Genomic DNA, 14,858 nt, shown 5'->3' with positions numbered 1-14,858 from the left:
GCCAAGCAGGGAGGGAAACGGGTTCCATTTTTATAGTCTTTGGTATGACTCGGCTGGGATTTGAACTCCAACCTACCGATCTCACCTCTTAAACTAGGGCACTTTTTTTGTGTGTGTTTTTGTTCACTGAAGAAATAAGCACAGCGAAATGTTTTTTTGTTTTTTTTTAAAGATCGGAGATTAAATTTGGCTTCTTATATTATTTTCAAGGCTTTTTTCTTATCTCAAAATACCTTAAGTTGAGATTATTTTATACAAAACTTACTTTTCTTACTTGTTGGTACCTGTTTTTGTGTATTTGGGATCCCCATCAGTCTCAAAAATTTAAAATTAAGGCATGGTCGATATATTTAGTCAATGGATATTTCCATGTATGGGTTAGTTTATGTGCCAAACTATTTTGGGATGAGTTTTGATTCATATCGCTCAGCCCTACACTTGTGTTAGCGACAGTGTAAGCACAGTTTAGGGATGTTCTGTGTTTAATTGAGCGTTGCAGTAGGCCTTATGATGGCATTGTGTTGAGTGCACAAAGTGTACCTTGTTTGAGTGCTAATAATTAAATTGTGACACTTCAGATCATTCATATTGCTCCAAAAAATGTTCTGTGCTGCAAAAAAAATTCTGTGCTATTCATTTTTTTTTCATTTAGTAGCACCGGTGCTATTAGTGAAAAAGCTAAGCATACAGCCCTGCTTACACTAAATTGGTATACCGGAAATCTACAATGTTTTCTTTATATAGCTTAGCATATACTGGCCTACAATAGATTGATTTTAGCATCTTATGCCGTTCATTTCAAGGGCTTTAAAATATGTATTTGAGCCCAGTGGTGCACTATAGTAAGTTTATTTTATTAAAATTATTTCAAGTTGTCAAATGTGTAAACCTGCATTCTTCTCCTCCTTGCCAAAATGCTGGGATTCCACAGTATGCTCCACCAACGACACCAACTGTGTTGCAGTTGGTCAGGGGTCGAGGGCCGAATGGCATTAAAATAAAAGCAGGGATGAGTTAAAAATGAACCATTCTCATGATATAATGTAGGATAATAACCCTTTTAATGTACAACTTCTATCAAAGTGGTCCCACATCCATCACCTTTTCTGTGTGCGGCACCAGATTAAAATGTTTGGACACCCCTGCAATGGTGCATCAATGATGTGATCCCTGACTGTGTGTGTGTGTGCGTGTGTGTGTGTGTGTCATTGCAGAGGCAGGAGCGCTACGCTGACAGGTCACAGCTTGAGATGGAGAAAAGGGTAAATTACACTTTTGTAATGCAGCACCACTAAAACATTAAAAAGAGACATTAAATAAGCAAACACAAAGAGTTAGGGGTGTAACGGTATTTTTGTATTCACATTTTTCGGTTACAGAGCATTCGGTTCCGTACAGCTGCGTACCGATTACCCATTCAAGTAAGGAACAGGAAGTGTACATTCAGCATTGCGATGCACTTCCATAAGCCAGAGTAGTGTGCCTTGAAGCAGACGAAAAGGCAAGATATTTTATGTGAGAGAGAAGATTTAGGCAGTGAAAAGGAGAGCAGCCCAGTCATTGGCTCATGTGAGTCAAGGCTAGTGATGGTGCCAAGGAGAATCCAGAGCTTGAAAATGTTTTCTGTCTAAAACGCTTGTTTTTCTGGGTAAAATACAACAAAGAGAAAAAAACAGTGTGCCACCATTATTTATTCGAACTGTTGAACTGCGTAAACTCTTTGACTTGCTCAAACTGTAAAACAGTGATGTCCAAAGTGTGGTAATTTTTTGTCTGCAAAAAGTTATTTTTATTTTCCTGTGGCTTCTTCTAAAAATAACATTTATTACTGAGATACATTATTAGTTATTACACTAACTTGCTTTGTCTCCTATAACAGTGGTCCCCAACCTTTTTGTAACGCCTGAAACATTTTTTTTTGGTGGGGGGGGGGGTGTTTTTTTTTTTTTGTTTTGTTTTTTTTGTTTTGTTTTTTTTTTGGGTCATAAAAAAATACAATCATGTGTCCCTGCAGACTGTATTGATCTGTATTGAAATATATAATGTAGGAACCAGAAATATTAACAGAAAGAAACAACCTTTTTGTTCGAATGAGTGTAAATGGGGGAGGGAGGTTTTTTGGGTTGGTGCACTAATTGTAAGTGTATCTTGTGTTTTTTATGTTGATTTAATAAATAAAAAATACATTTTTAATTTTTATTTATTTTTTATTTCTTGTGCCAATCGATCCACGGACCGGTACCGGGCCGGTGGTTGGGGACCACTGACCTATAACACAAAGCTTATCCAACTAATATATTGACCTATATTTAGACCTGCTTTAGATGGCTTTTAGCATCTTCAATGTATCAAAATGGTCCAGAAAGCCTTCCATCCTTCAAGTTTACTCCATGCTATTTCTGTATTTTTGCTGTATCTTTATTTTTGTTGAGGAATTAGCTACCAGCTATTTTTATGGTTCATTAAAATATAGCATTATATTTTGTTCCCCTATTGTCCCAAAAATGTACCAAACCGTGACCTTAAAACCGATGTCTGTGGCGTACCGTTGCACCCCTACAAAGAGTGATAGTTGAGTACCAAGGAGAAATAACGGTCCCAACTGCGCTGGCTTTATGTCTCAAGGTAACAAGCAGGCCCCAATATCATCTGGGCGGCGGTATGAATTTATGCTGAGTTGACTTTCTGCTGCTGTCTGTCGCGTCACGTTACTCGTAGCTGACGCTAGGCGGGACTTTACCCCACCCGCCCCTCCTGTCTCCCTACCCCCTTGCCACTCCAGAACACCTCCCACCACCTTTCTGTTGCCGCCTTTTCAGGCCTGCGAGGCCGCGTGTGTTCACCACTCTGTCGATTTCTTATATTTGTGTGTTAGGCCATTGGTAGTGCATGTGTCTTTTTTTAAGTCGGTTATTTTACGTCATCACACCGCACTGGACCGGTTAGGAGTGGAATCATCGAGCACATGTTGATCACGGATTGTGTTGTTGTGTCATGGCTGATGCTTGTAGATGCCTCACGCCTGTGTGTGCGTGTGCGTGCGTGCGCGCATCATTAGGCACCGCCTACATTGCGCTATAATGCCACAATCAATGTGACTAATTTTTTTGTCTCCCTGCCCACAGGAAAGACGAGCTCTCGAAAGGAAGATCTCTGAGATGGAGGAGGAACTTAAGGTACACACACACATTTTAAAAATGACTTGTAATAGCAGTTCTACTGAGGTTTGTCAAAACTGGTATGGATGACTTATTTTGGTGCTCTTCACCACCTCATGACCATAGACTCTCACCAAACTGGACTACTTAGTGCTTTTTCCAGCAAGTGTTACAAATACACTAAGGATAAATTTACAAATAGGGCTACAACTATCGACTACATTAGTAATTGAGTAATCTATCAGTTTGATTGATTAATCAAGTAATCTGTTTAAAACAAACTTTATAGCCGAAATGCGGATTTTAGGTAAAATATTTTAATAAACATAAATTTTTCTGTATACATCAACGTTGATATTGCACTTGTTTGTGTGCATTAATAAAAAAATATAATTTCCAATAAATTAATAAAATAATTCAGATATAGGTAAAAAAAACCACTGTATTTTCCGGACCATAGGGCGCACTGCCGATGAGCGGGTCTATTAAAGTCTATTTTCATACAAAAGGCGCACTGGATGATAAGGCGTATTAAAGGGGTCATATTATGATTTTTTTCTAAATGTAAAACACTTCCTTGTGGTATACATAACATGTAATGGTGGTTGTTTGGTCAAAATGTTGCATAGATTATGTTTTACAGATCATCTTCAAGGCGCTTTCTGACAGTCGCTTCAAGATGCGCCGTTTTGTGGGCGGTCTTATTTACGTGGCTCACCTTCGACAGCGTCTTCTCCCGATCATCTTTGTTGTGTAGCGTGCAAGGACTGGAGTTGAAGAAGTGTCAAAAGATGGAGCTAACTGTTTTAATGACATTCAGACTTCTACTTAAATCAACAATGGAGCAGCATCTCCTCAGCTGTGGCTCACTAGTGCAACAACGCCGTAAATGTGTCCCGTAAAAAATTGTTCGACCGGAACTCTCTAACTACTAAAGTTCTGTTGGTGAATAATGTAAACCCACTACACCGGGAGTTTTTAGCACTTTCATAGCGAGTGTAATGACAGATATAAGTTAGAACTTTACACTACTTTGTATTAGAAATGGCAACAGTGGAGGATGAATGCCCCACAAGAAGAAGATAGTGAAAAAGAAGAAGCTTATCGACTACGTTGTCTGCACGGATTACAATACCGGACCCGCGCAAATTTTCAGGACTTCAGGTAGATTCCAAGTACCGTATTTTTCGGACTATAAGTCGTTTCGGAGTATACGTCGCACTGGCCGAAAATGCACAATAAAGAAGGAAAAAAACATATATACGTCGCACTGGAGTGAGTATAAGGCGCATTTTTGGGGGATATTTAATTGATAAAATTCAACACCAAGAATTGACATTTGAAAGGCAATTTAAAATAAATAAAGAATAGTGAACAACAGGCTGAATAAGTGTACGTTATATGACGCATAAATAACCAAATGAGAACGTGCCTGGTATGTTAACGTAACATATTATGGTAAGAGTCATTCAAATAACTATAACATATAGAACATGCTATACGTTTACCAAACAATATGTCACTCCCGATCGCTAAATTCGATGAAATCTTCCTCCCCGGTTTAGCCTCTGGTATGCGCCCCGCTAGCGTCCTTTCTTTCTGCTGCTCGATTGCCGTTCTCTGCTGCATATTTCACTACGTCCAGCTTGTAATCTGCAGCTGAGATCGGTAGGTTGGAGTTCAAATCCCAGCCGAGTCATACCAAAGACTATAAAAATGGGACCCATAACCTCCCTGCTTGGCACTCAGCAACAAAGGGTTGGAGTTGGGGGTTAAATCACCAAAATGATTCCCGGGCGCGGCGCCGCTGCTGCCCAAGGGGATGGGACAAATGCAGAGGACAAATTTCACCACATCTAGTGTGTGTGTGACAATCATTGGTACTTTAATCTTAATATATGATTTCCTTTTCGATGCCATTTTTGTTCAGTCCTTCTCAGTTTTTATAAGTTACCGCCAATGTTGATGTGATCCTTTTTAATAGCTACGGCAATAGCGTATAGCATATAGCAGTTAGCATCCTATGACCCACAATGCACTTCTGCCATGACCCTCCCCCGCCGAATTCTTATTGGTTGACGTGTGAGTGACGATTGCTGACGTGTGTGTGACGATGGCTGCCATTTGCTTCATCGCTCACGCGAATGAGATAAATAATATTATTTGATATTTTATGGTAATGTGTTAATAATTTCACACATAAGTCGCTCCGGAGTATACGTCGCACCCACGGCCAAACTATGAAAAAAACTGCGATTTATAGTCCGAAAAATACGGTACACATCAGCAGGTACTGGAAACAAAACGCCAGATAATGTCTGCTAATAGGTGCCATTTTGCAGTCCTTACACGCACCATAATAATAGTCGTATGTTGAAGCACAGTACGTCTGACTACAGTAGCCTTAATGCGTCGATAATCCATCAAGCGATGCTGCTTCATAGCTTACCAAAGTTGTACTAAAACATTTTGACAGATTTTTGAGCGCCGTGTGTAGTGTTCTATATTCTTAATGGAACATTTAAAGTTTTGGTGTTTACTGGCGTCATCTAGCAGTCTACACGCATCTCTTATGGGTGACTGCCATCTACTGGTCACACTTATCATTACATCATGTACCAAATAATATAGCTTTGAGGTCGGTAAACACAACCACAATTATTCCGTGCACCGGGTTATAAGGCACACCGTCGATTTTTGAGAAAATGAAAGGCCTTATAGTCTGAAAAATATGGTAACCTAAAACCAGGTAACAAACATAAGAACCATGTTAAACAAAAAGGCTAAGTATGATAATGAATCATTAGCAGTCTTTGAAATTCAAACAATAAGGAACAAAGCACATTCTTTGACCCAATGTCCATCCATCCATTTTCTACCGCTTGTCCCTTTCGGGTTCGTGGTGGGGCTGGAGTTTATCTCAACTGCACACATATTGTAAATTGAACCACACATTTAAAAAGGTATTCATTGAAGAAGTGGTGTTTGATATTTGGACAAACAACTCATTAGCATTAACATACAAACTAGATACTCGCATGTCCTTATGTTTTGGAATAAAAAACATGTGTTATGCCAGTCAAGCATATAAGATGGCGTTGGTGGTGTCTTGATACAACCGTTTCACTTTCGATATCGGAGCCTTGAGTATAGGCCGATTTCAATATTGACTTGATACAATCTCATACAGAATTATTTTGTTGTGTGTAATGTTAGAAACACGTTTAATCAAGTGAATTTAGTCAGAACAATGGTCTGTAGGAAAACTACCAACCTATTTTTCATTCATCGTCTAGAATGGACTTTCAGTTTTTTAAGTTGAAGTGGAGTGGTAATTGTTTGTTTTTTAAGACACCTGGCGTCCCCAATTAAAGTTAAGTGGATACTTTCTAATACGTTTCTGTCATGTAGACTTTATGTGAAAGTAATATACAACTTTAATTTATTGATACTTGTTTATATTGACAAATGTGCTGTTTTAGACTAACATTGTTCAATGAAGAACACTTATTACATATGTCTAGCTTCTGCGCTAATGTGTGCTTAGCTGTTGTGTAGCTGAAAAATAGAAGAAATGACCAAATATTGTGTGCTTATTGGAGGACATTTAGTTGTTAACTGGTTATATGTGTTTGATATCAGATCAATAAGGAATTGCACCCCCCTGCCCCATTTAGCTACCTGCCAAAATAGACCTTTTACCTTGTTTCAGCTTTTTAGCTCTGTGAATACAGTGTTTTCTGGTAATGTTCTGCAACATCAGTACTGTAATGTAAACCGTTTGACAGTGCAAACAATGTTGTCTTTATCTTTCGATTTAAAATGATCCTAAACTTTTGACAGCTTTTGTCCTTCCTTTGAGCAATTTCTCTCAATCGCCATTCTCCGCTGTTCGCCGCCACACACATCGCTCTATTGCAGCAGCCATGCGGCAACGTTGTTCCTGTATTTTTAAGTCGGGGCACTTTGTGCGGTCCAGATTTTGTCAATTTTAAGATAAAAATCTAAACTTTTTTCTCATCCAAATAATTGTTGCATATCTATTTGCAAAGATATTGGAATAAAACATTTTAGTTTTGTTGTAAAAGTAACATCATTTCTAGTGTTAATACATCTTAATGATAATTTATACATTTTATTTCTAGATAATATTTGCCAGGGGCCAACAAAAAAGCAGAAATGGCCCTAAGTCTGAGATATCTGCCATGTTGCCAGCAGGGGGCCCCATAGAGCTCTTTTTTGCATTTCCCTGTGCTTGTTGACACTTTGTGTCCCATGTTGGTTCTGTCATGCTGTCGTGCGTCCAAGCGGGTCCAAATCTGTCCCCATTTTCTAACAATCTTCCTTTTCTGTTCCCTTGTCTCTTTCTCTCTTGCTCCCCTCTTCTATGAATGTGCTGTCCTCACTCTCTTCTTTTTCTTCTTGGCCACGTGTCTCCTTCTTCTGCCACGCTGTCCCCCTCCCCCCTCCGCAGAACCTCCCCCAGGTAAAGCAGGTTCAGACGCTGCGGCAGGTTAAGGAGCGGCTGCAGGCAGAGAACCGGGCTCTGGCCCGTGTGGTGGCAAAGCTCTCGCAGTCCGCCTGCAGCCAGCTGCCCGCCGTCGACCTCTAAAGCCACGCCCCCATCTGCCCACCGCCACTTCCTCCTTTCTTTTCACCCCCTCCTCTGCCCTTTCTCGGCCACTCCGCTCCATTCCCCGCCCTGCCCCGCCCACAGGTGCCCTGCCGCCAAACCGTTTTTGTGTAATTTCCTCTCCTTCACTGGTGGGGGTGTTGTCTTTTGGTTTGAGTGGCCCCTCCCCCTTCCCAAAAAAAACACTTTCCTTTGGCAGCCGCAAAGCAAAGTGTCCTGATGTAGTTTGTGGTTGGTCCACCGGGGGCGCCATGCCTCACCTTGTTTGGCTTCTCTGCATGAAGTGACCTCTTCTCTCGACAAAACGGGACAAATGCCAAATTCACCCCTAATTGGCAAGATGTTTTTGTCCAGTAATTTGGTTGAAAAGGTGCAAACACGACATGGACACAAGTTTTAGGACACACCTGGAAGGAAACGTTGCAGCCACACTTCTCTAAAGACCACATGGACTTTTTGCTGCGTTCTTCCACATCTAACTCTTCCAAGCGTGTCTTTATGGTCAAATGGGACACAATTAATTCAATCTAAATAATTACTTAAATGTGTCATTATTTGATTTAATGTAAAAGCACATTTAATTATTTAATAACTGAATTAATTATTGGTTTAATGATTTGGTACATATTTCATGATTTTATCAGTTATTTTTACGATTCCTTTAATTCATTACTTCATGAATTGATATTGTCTGTCAAAGTCAGTGGGCGGCTTCCAACACCTATTGGGTTACTTCCACTCGTTGTACTGGTCGATATATTAGTGTGAAAGTGCAGAAATAACTCCGACAACTTGAATAAATTCCTCTACTTTAACCGCCACATGCCCTGGATCGGCAGGTCATGTTTTCAAAATATCTCCCACCAACTCCCCAAAAAGTAAACGCACATCTTCCTCAGCCGCCATGTTTTCAAAGACTTCCCAAAGCAATCATTGGACTCGGTTCCCGGTAGCTCCGCCTACTGACTTTGATGGCTGAGTTTGACAGATAAAATAAATTAATAATTCATTGAATGATTAAATAAATCATGAAATGTTACTGGAAATAATTAAATTATGAAATCAATTCATTAAAAATGGTTAAATAAATTAAATGATTAAATGTACTTTTACATTAAGCAAATGAATGTCACATTTAATTACACATTTGTGTATTTAATTTCGAATAGAATTAATGGCCCATTGAGGTACTTATTTAAAGATGTGTGTATTTATTTAATTTTGTCCCCATGACTCTTCATATTGATGGATCGTATACAAGAAGAGAACTTCACCATTGTGAAGCTGAAGTAAAACCCTGGCGTCCATGTCGTGTTTGGTCATGTGACTGGAGTGCGGCGTGGCGTCATCTTCGTTGCAGTGCATTTAAAAATCAGACACGGGAAGACTTCTTGAAGCGTGTCAGCAAACTTCTGCATGGCTTTCTGAGGCGGCGCCAAAAGCGTTTTTCCTTCCGCCGTCTTGAGGTTTTTTGTTTTTTTTGGGGCGCCACCTTGTGGTGCGAGCGTGCCTAAGCCGCTTCTTCTCTTCTTCTCCTCCTCCAGATGCTCCCCGACTTGAAAGCGGACAACCAGAGGCTAAAGGACGAGAACGGAGCGCTCATTCGAGTCATTAGCAAGCTTTCCAAGTAGACCGACCCCCCCCCCCCCTGCCCTGCCTCCTGCACCCCCTCCGTCTCTCTCTAGCCCCCTCTGGCAGTGACTAATGGAATTGCACATCTAGATATTATCAAGAGACATCAGAGACTCCTTTTATTGTTGCCGCCCCCCTCCATCATCATAGACGCCCCCCAGTTTACAGCGTGCACGAGCATTGTGGGCGGGGAAGCCAGAGATCTATTTAACCAGTAAGCCTTAGTTGTACATAAAGAGGAAAGCTCTTGATGAACAATTATTATTATTAATATTATTATTATCCAACACCTGATTTTATTTGTGCCACGCCTTCTTTTATTTTGTTCTCAGTGTGCTGTGCCCTTTCCTGCCCCTTGAGAAGTGCCACCTACCCCCTGTCGCCCCCCCGCCCCCACCCCACCCTTTTTGCTTTTTGTTTTTTTCTACACGCAAAGGATCACGTGTGCACTCACACACACACACACACACACACACACACACACACACACTCTCTCTCTCTCACCACCCCCAGTTGTGTCGTTACCTCTGCGCGTCTTCCTCCAAGAGGGAAAAAAAGAAAACCGAGGCGGACCAGGTGGAATTTAAGCTTTCACTGAATGTGCAATATGCATTATTATTATTATTTGTTTTTTATGCTTTAATGACAAGTCCATCACTTAGTTGGAGGTTTCACTCTTCCACCACGGCGCCCATCCATCGACTTCCTTTTTGTTTTGTTTTCGGCTTGTAGTATTAGTGGGTTTCTCCTGTGTGTTTGTCACCTTGTTTTAGCAGGTACTGAGTGTGGCTGTATATACCTTTATGTATTATTTGTTATGTATTGTTTGAGAGCAGCACACGTCTGTTACTATTAAAAGTATACAAATTCCACAGGACAAGCAGGTGTCTTTTTAATTCTTTTCATGAGATTTAAAGACTACATTTCATTTTCATCATACTCTGTATGTTGGAAGAGTGCTGTTCTTTTCTTTTAAAGCTGTATTATTATTATTATTATAATAGCCCAGACAAATCGTCCGTGTCGCTCACCCCCTTTTAATTTTTTTTTTTTTTTTTTTTTACAAAGTCTACGTGCACTGTCCACACCGGGAGTACAGACAAATATTCCACGCAATCTTTTTATGCATTTCAGTGGCCTTTTTAAACATTATTTTAGTCAAAGAGATTAAAAAATAAAAAGTTGCCGCTGCAAATAGACTGATCTACTCTGGTTAAGTTTTGTTTTTTGCTTTATTATTATGTTTTGTTTGGTCATCTTGTAAAATAGGTGTGTGTGGCTTAATACATGCAAGCTGTGCTGTGACTACCAACCACTGAAGAGTTCATTAAAAATAAACTTGTACATTGTAAAGTTTCCACGTCTCACTCCTTCTCTCTTATTCCACCGGTTTCACTTTTCTTACATTATGTCCATAAAAATGGATAGAAGACAGGAAAACAGCCCAAAAATGCAATATTGTTTACCATAGTTATTTTGATTGTATAAAAAATATATTTAATTTAATTAACTTTTTTTAAATGTGTTTACTATTTTGTGGAAATGTATTGCAGCATAATACCATTTGTAAAACACTATGTCCTTTTGTTTTTTGTTATCTTGTAATTTGTTGTATATACTTTATATTCATATACAGTACAGGCCAAAAGTTTGGATACACCTTCTCATTCTTCACCTTCTCTTTCAATGCGTTTTCTGTATTTTCATGACTATTTACATTGTAGATTGTCACTGAAGGCATCAAAACTATGAATGAACACATGACATGTGGAGTTATGTACTTAACAAAAAAAAGGTGAAATAACTGAAAACATGTTTTATATTGTAGTTTCTTCAAAATAGCCACCCTTTGCTCTGATTACTGCTTTCCACACTCTTGGCATGCTCTCGATGAGCTTAAAGAGCCAACCACAGGTGTCATAGTTTTGATGCCTTCAGTGACAATCTACAAGGTAAATGGTTGTGAAAATTTAAAAAAACGCATTGAAATGAGGTGTGTACTGTGTGTGTGTCTGTGTATGTATGTATGTATATATATATATATATATATATATATATATATATTTTTTTTTTTTACATTTATGTATTTACTTAATATATATATAGTGTGTACAGTATCAATGATATATAATTATGTACGTATATGATATATTTGTACTGTATCTATAGATGTGGTTGTATGTATACTGATATATAAAGTTGATAGATGTATCTAGAGATATAAGTTAAAGACAAATATGTATATGTATGATATATACATATGTGTATATATATGTATAGCAATGTATACTGTTTATGGATGTATCTGGAGATGTATATTTAGAGGGATAGAAAAACAAAAACTACATATCTATATACACACACACCGTAGATCTATAATTGGACAACAATGAAACTATAGTTTCATTTCACGTCACCTCCCTGTTCACCTGTATTCCAACCCAGGATGCAGTAGAGATGGTGAGACAATGTCTACTAGATGATCACACCTTACAGGATAGATCCACACTAAACCCAGAATAGATTTGTTTTGTGCTGGAACTTTGCCTTAGTACTATGTACTTTGAACTCATGGGAGTGTTTACTGACAAAAACACAGTTGTGCAATGGGATCACCTCTATCCCCTATAGTGACAAACCTTTACATGGAGGACATGGACACCAAGTTAACGATACAGATAGGTGGATGACACATGGGTTAAAATCAGAAGCCAAGAAGTGCAAGCCTTCACCGAGCTCATTAATTCAGTGAACAAAAACATCAAGTTCACACGTGAGGATGTCAAAGACAGTAAGTTGCCTTTTTTGGACTGTGACATCCACATTGGAGAGAACAAGGGCCTCCATGTTGTAGTTTACCGTAAACCCACACATACCGATCAATACCTACTTTTTGACTCACACCACTCACTGGAACACAAACTGGTTATTATCAGAACCCTCCAACACAGAGCTGATAATGTTCCCACCAGCCCACAGGGCAAAGAGAAAGAGCATAGGCATTTGAGGGTAGCCCTTTAAACCTATGGTTACCCCAGCTGGTCGTTTGTGAAAAGTGCATCACGTTCCATACATAACAAGTACAGATTGGATGAGGAGGAAAAAGCTGACAGACGCAAAAATATTGTCATCTCATATGTATCAAGTTTATCTGAGAAACTCAGAATAATTTTTAACCAACCCAACATCCCAGTACACTTTAAACCAGGCAACACCCTGAGACAGAGACTAGTGCATCCTAAAGACCGGACATCCCACACCCACAAAAACAATCTGGTGTATGATATCCAGTGTAATGACGAATGCATTTATTCATATGTTGGGGAAACAAAACAACCACTAAGTTGACGTTTGGCACAGCATAGATGGGCGAACTCTTCAGGCCAAAACTCAGCTGTCTACCTTCACCTCAAGGAGAAACAGCACTCCTTTGAGGACACATTGTATACGGAAGAGGAGTGAGGGAAGCCATCTATGTCAAGGTGGAAAAACCATCCCTGAACAGAGGAGGTGGTCTGCAACACCACATACAACACTGTCCTTTCAACCATTCCTAAAAGACTGCAGTTTAGCCTCCAACAAATAACAGGAGTTAAAAAACATTCTGGCCACAGAAGGTGATCAGAATGCCATTTGTGCCATTTGTTTACAACTAAATGGAATGGTAACGTGGGGGATCCCGACTATTTTGGACTGATAGTGGTCGATCCACAACAATTGTTCTGCCACACGATACTTCAATGCTAACGAGGGGAAATTACACTTTAACGACTGGTGTTTGCTTTGACCGTTAGGATTGCTCGTTTGCCCCGTTTTTTTGGAGTATAAACATTTGGGGTTTTGGCACCAGCCGCTGGACTAGATCTGATCAATCTAAGTCTATGAGCAAGAACTAATGAAGCCTACTTGGATGAGAGACGAAACGTCTTCTAAGACGAACCAAACAGTCCGGTTGCGATCGATCGAACGCCCTGAGATGACAACGACCTGGATGAATGACAACATTCATAAACACTCACACATATATGAGAGGTTGTTAGGTGACCACAGATGATGCGCTAGCTGTTCAAAGTCGGGACCCGGGGTGGACCGCTCATCTGTGCATCAGTTGGGGACGTCTCTGCGCTGCTGACCTGTTCACTCAAGATCATCTCCTGCTGGCCCCACGATGGACTGGACTCTCACACTATTAACTAGATCCACTCGACGTCCATTGCACCGGTCGCCCAGGGTTTCTCATCGTATCCCATTGGGTTGAGTTTTTTCTGATCTGAGCCGAGGATGTCGTTGTAGCTTGCGCAGCCCTTTGAGACACTTGTGATTAAGGGCTATATAAATCAAATTTGATTGATTGTGGAGTTTGCATGTTCTCCCCGTGACTGCGTGGGTTCCCTCTGGGTACTCCGGCTTCCTCCCACCTCCAAAGACATGCACCTGGGGATAGGTTGATTGGCAACACTAAATTGGCCCTCGTGTGTGAATGTGAGTGTGAATGTTGTCTATCTGTGTTGGCCCTGTGATGAGGTGGCGACTTGTCCAGGGTGTACCCCGCCTTCCGCCCGATTGTAGCTGAGATAGGCTCCAGCGACCCTGAAAGGGACAAGCGGTAGAAAAATGGATGGATGGATGAATGATTGATTGATTGAAATATAGTTATACATTGATATTGATATAAATACAGGTGTTGTTTGCATGTCTACAGCTAAGCTACTGCAATACTCATTTCCACCACTGCAGGGCGCGCCACACCGCTCATTGTGGCTTTCATGTTTCAGTAACTTTATTTTGTAGCAGCTGTGGCGCTTGTATTCTTAGGTTATTTAAATTAAGAGGATAAAACTATAATATACGGGGGATATTGATTTTTGAAATAGGTGAAGTAAGAACAAATATAAAATACAAATGTATTTCAGTATAAGGAGTTAAATGGGGGAACAAGCTCAGTGATGAGCTGAAGACCTGTAGTTCTTTAAGGTTTAAGAAAACCTTGAAAGGTGAAATAATTGAAAGTTATAAAATATATTAACAATTACTTTCATCCCATTGATTTGTTTTTAACTTTGATGTTCCAGGCAATCTAATTTTCAGTGAATGTATAGGATATTTTCTTTTTCCTGCTGGATCTACTCTCTGTTTTATGCTGCTGCTGTCACATATACTGTAATATTGTACATGGTAATTGTTATATATTGTATATATGTTATAGACATAATATGTCTGTAGATATATTATTCTGTACACATATGTACATATTCGTATATATGTTGGATTTTTTATCGCTGTATTAGTCTATTTATACCTGCATTGTCCTTTCCATCCTTACACTTTCCATCATTGTAACTGAGCTACTGTGTTGAACAATTTCCCTTGTGGATCATTAAAGTTTGTCTAAGTCTATAGGCAAATATAAGCTTTGGCTTCAGCCTATTCCTTTT

General features: G+C 39.7%; 1 protein-coding gene across 4 annotated transcripts in view; it reads left to right on the top strand.

Annotated features, from left to right (window-relative positions):
• ppp1r12a (protein phosphatase 1, regulatory subunit 12A) overlaps window positions 1-10,771 on the top strand; it is a 75,207-nt gene extending 64,436 nt beyond the window's left edge. For 2 of the 4 annotated variants that reach the window (XM_062064695.1, XM_062064693.1), the window contains 3 exons: window positions 1,215-1,262; window positions 3,126-3,176; window positions 7,633-9,324. In XM_062064695.1, the coding sequence (XP_061920679.1) occupies window positions 1,215-1,262; window positions 3,126-3,176; window positions 7,633-7,770 (237 nt within the window). In that variant the 3' untranslated portion in view covers window positions 7,771-9,324. The other 2 variants (XM_062064696.1, XM_062064694.1) reach the window with 2 other exon arrangements.
• The last annotated feature ends 4,087 nt before the right edge of the window (window positions 10,772-14,858 follow it).

The sequence above is a fragment of the Entelurus aequoreus genome, linkage group LG12 (genome assembly GCF_033978785.1).
Source record: "Entelurus aequoreus isolate RoL-2023_Sb linkage group LG12, RoL_Eaeq_v1.1, whole genome shotgun sequence".
NCBI classification, from domain to species: Eukaryota; Metazoa; Chordata; class Actinopteri; order Syngnathiformes; family Syngnathidae; genus Entelurus; species Entelurus aequoreus.
Note: the sequence above shows the minus strand (reverse complement) of the source record. Positions and strands in the feature narration are given on the sequence as shown.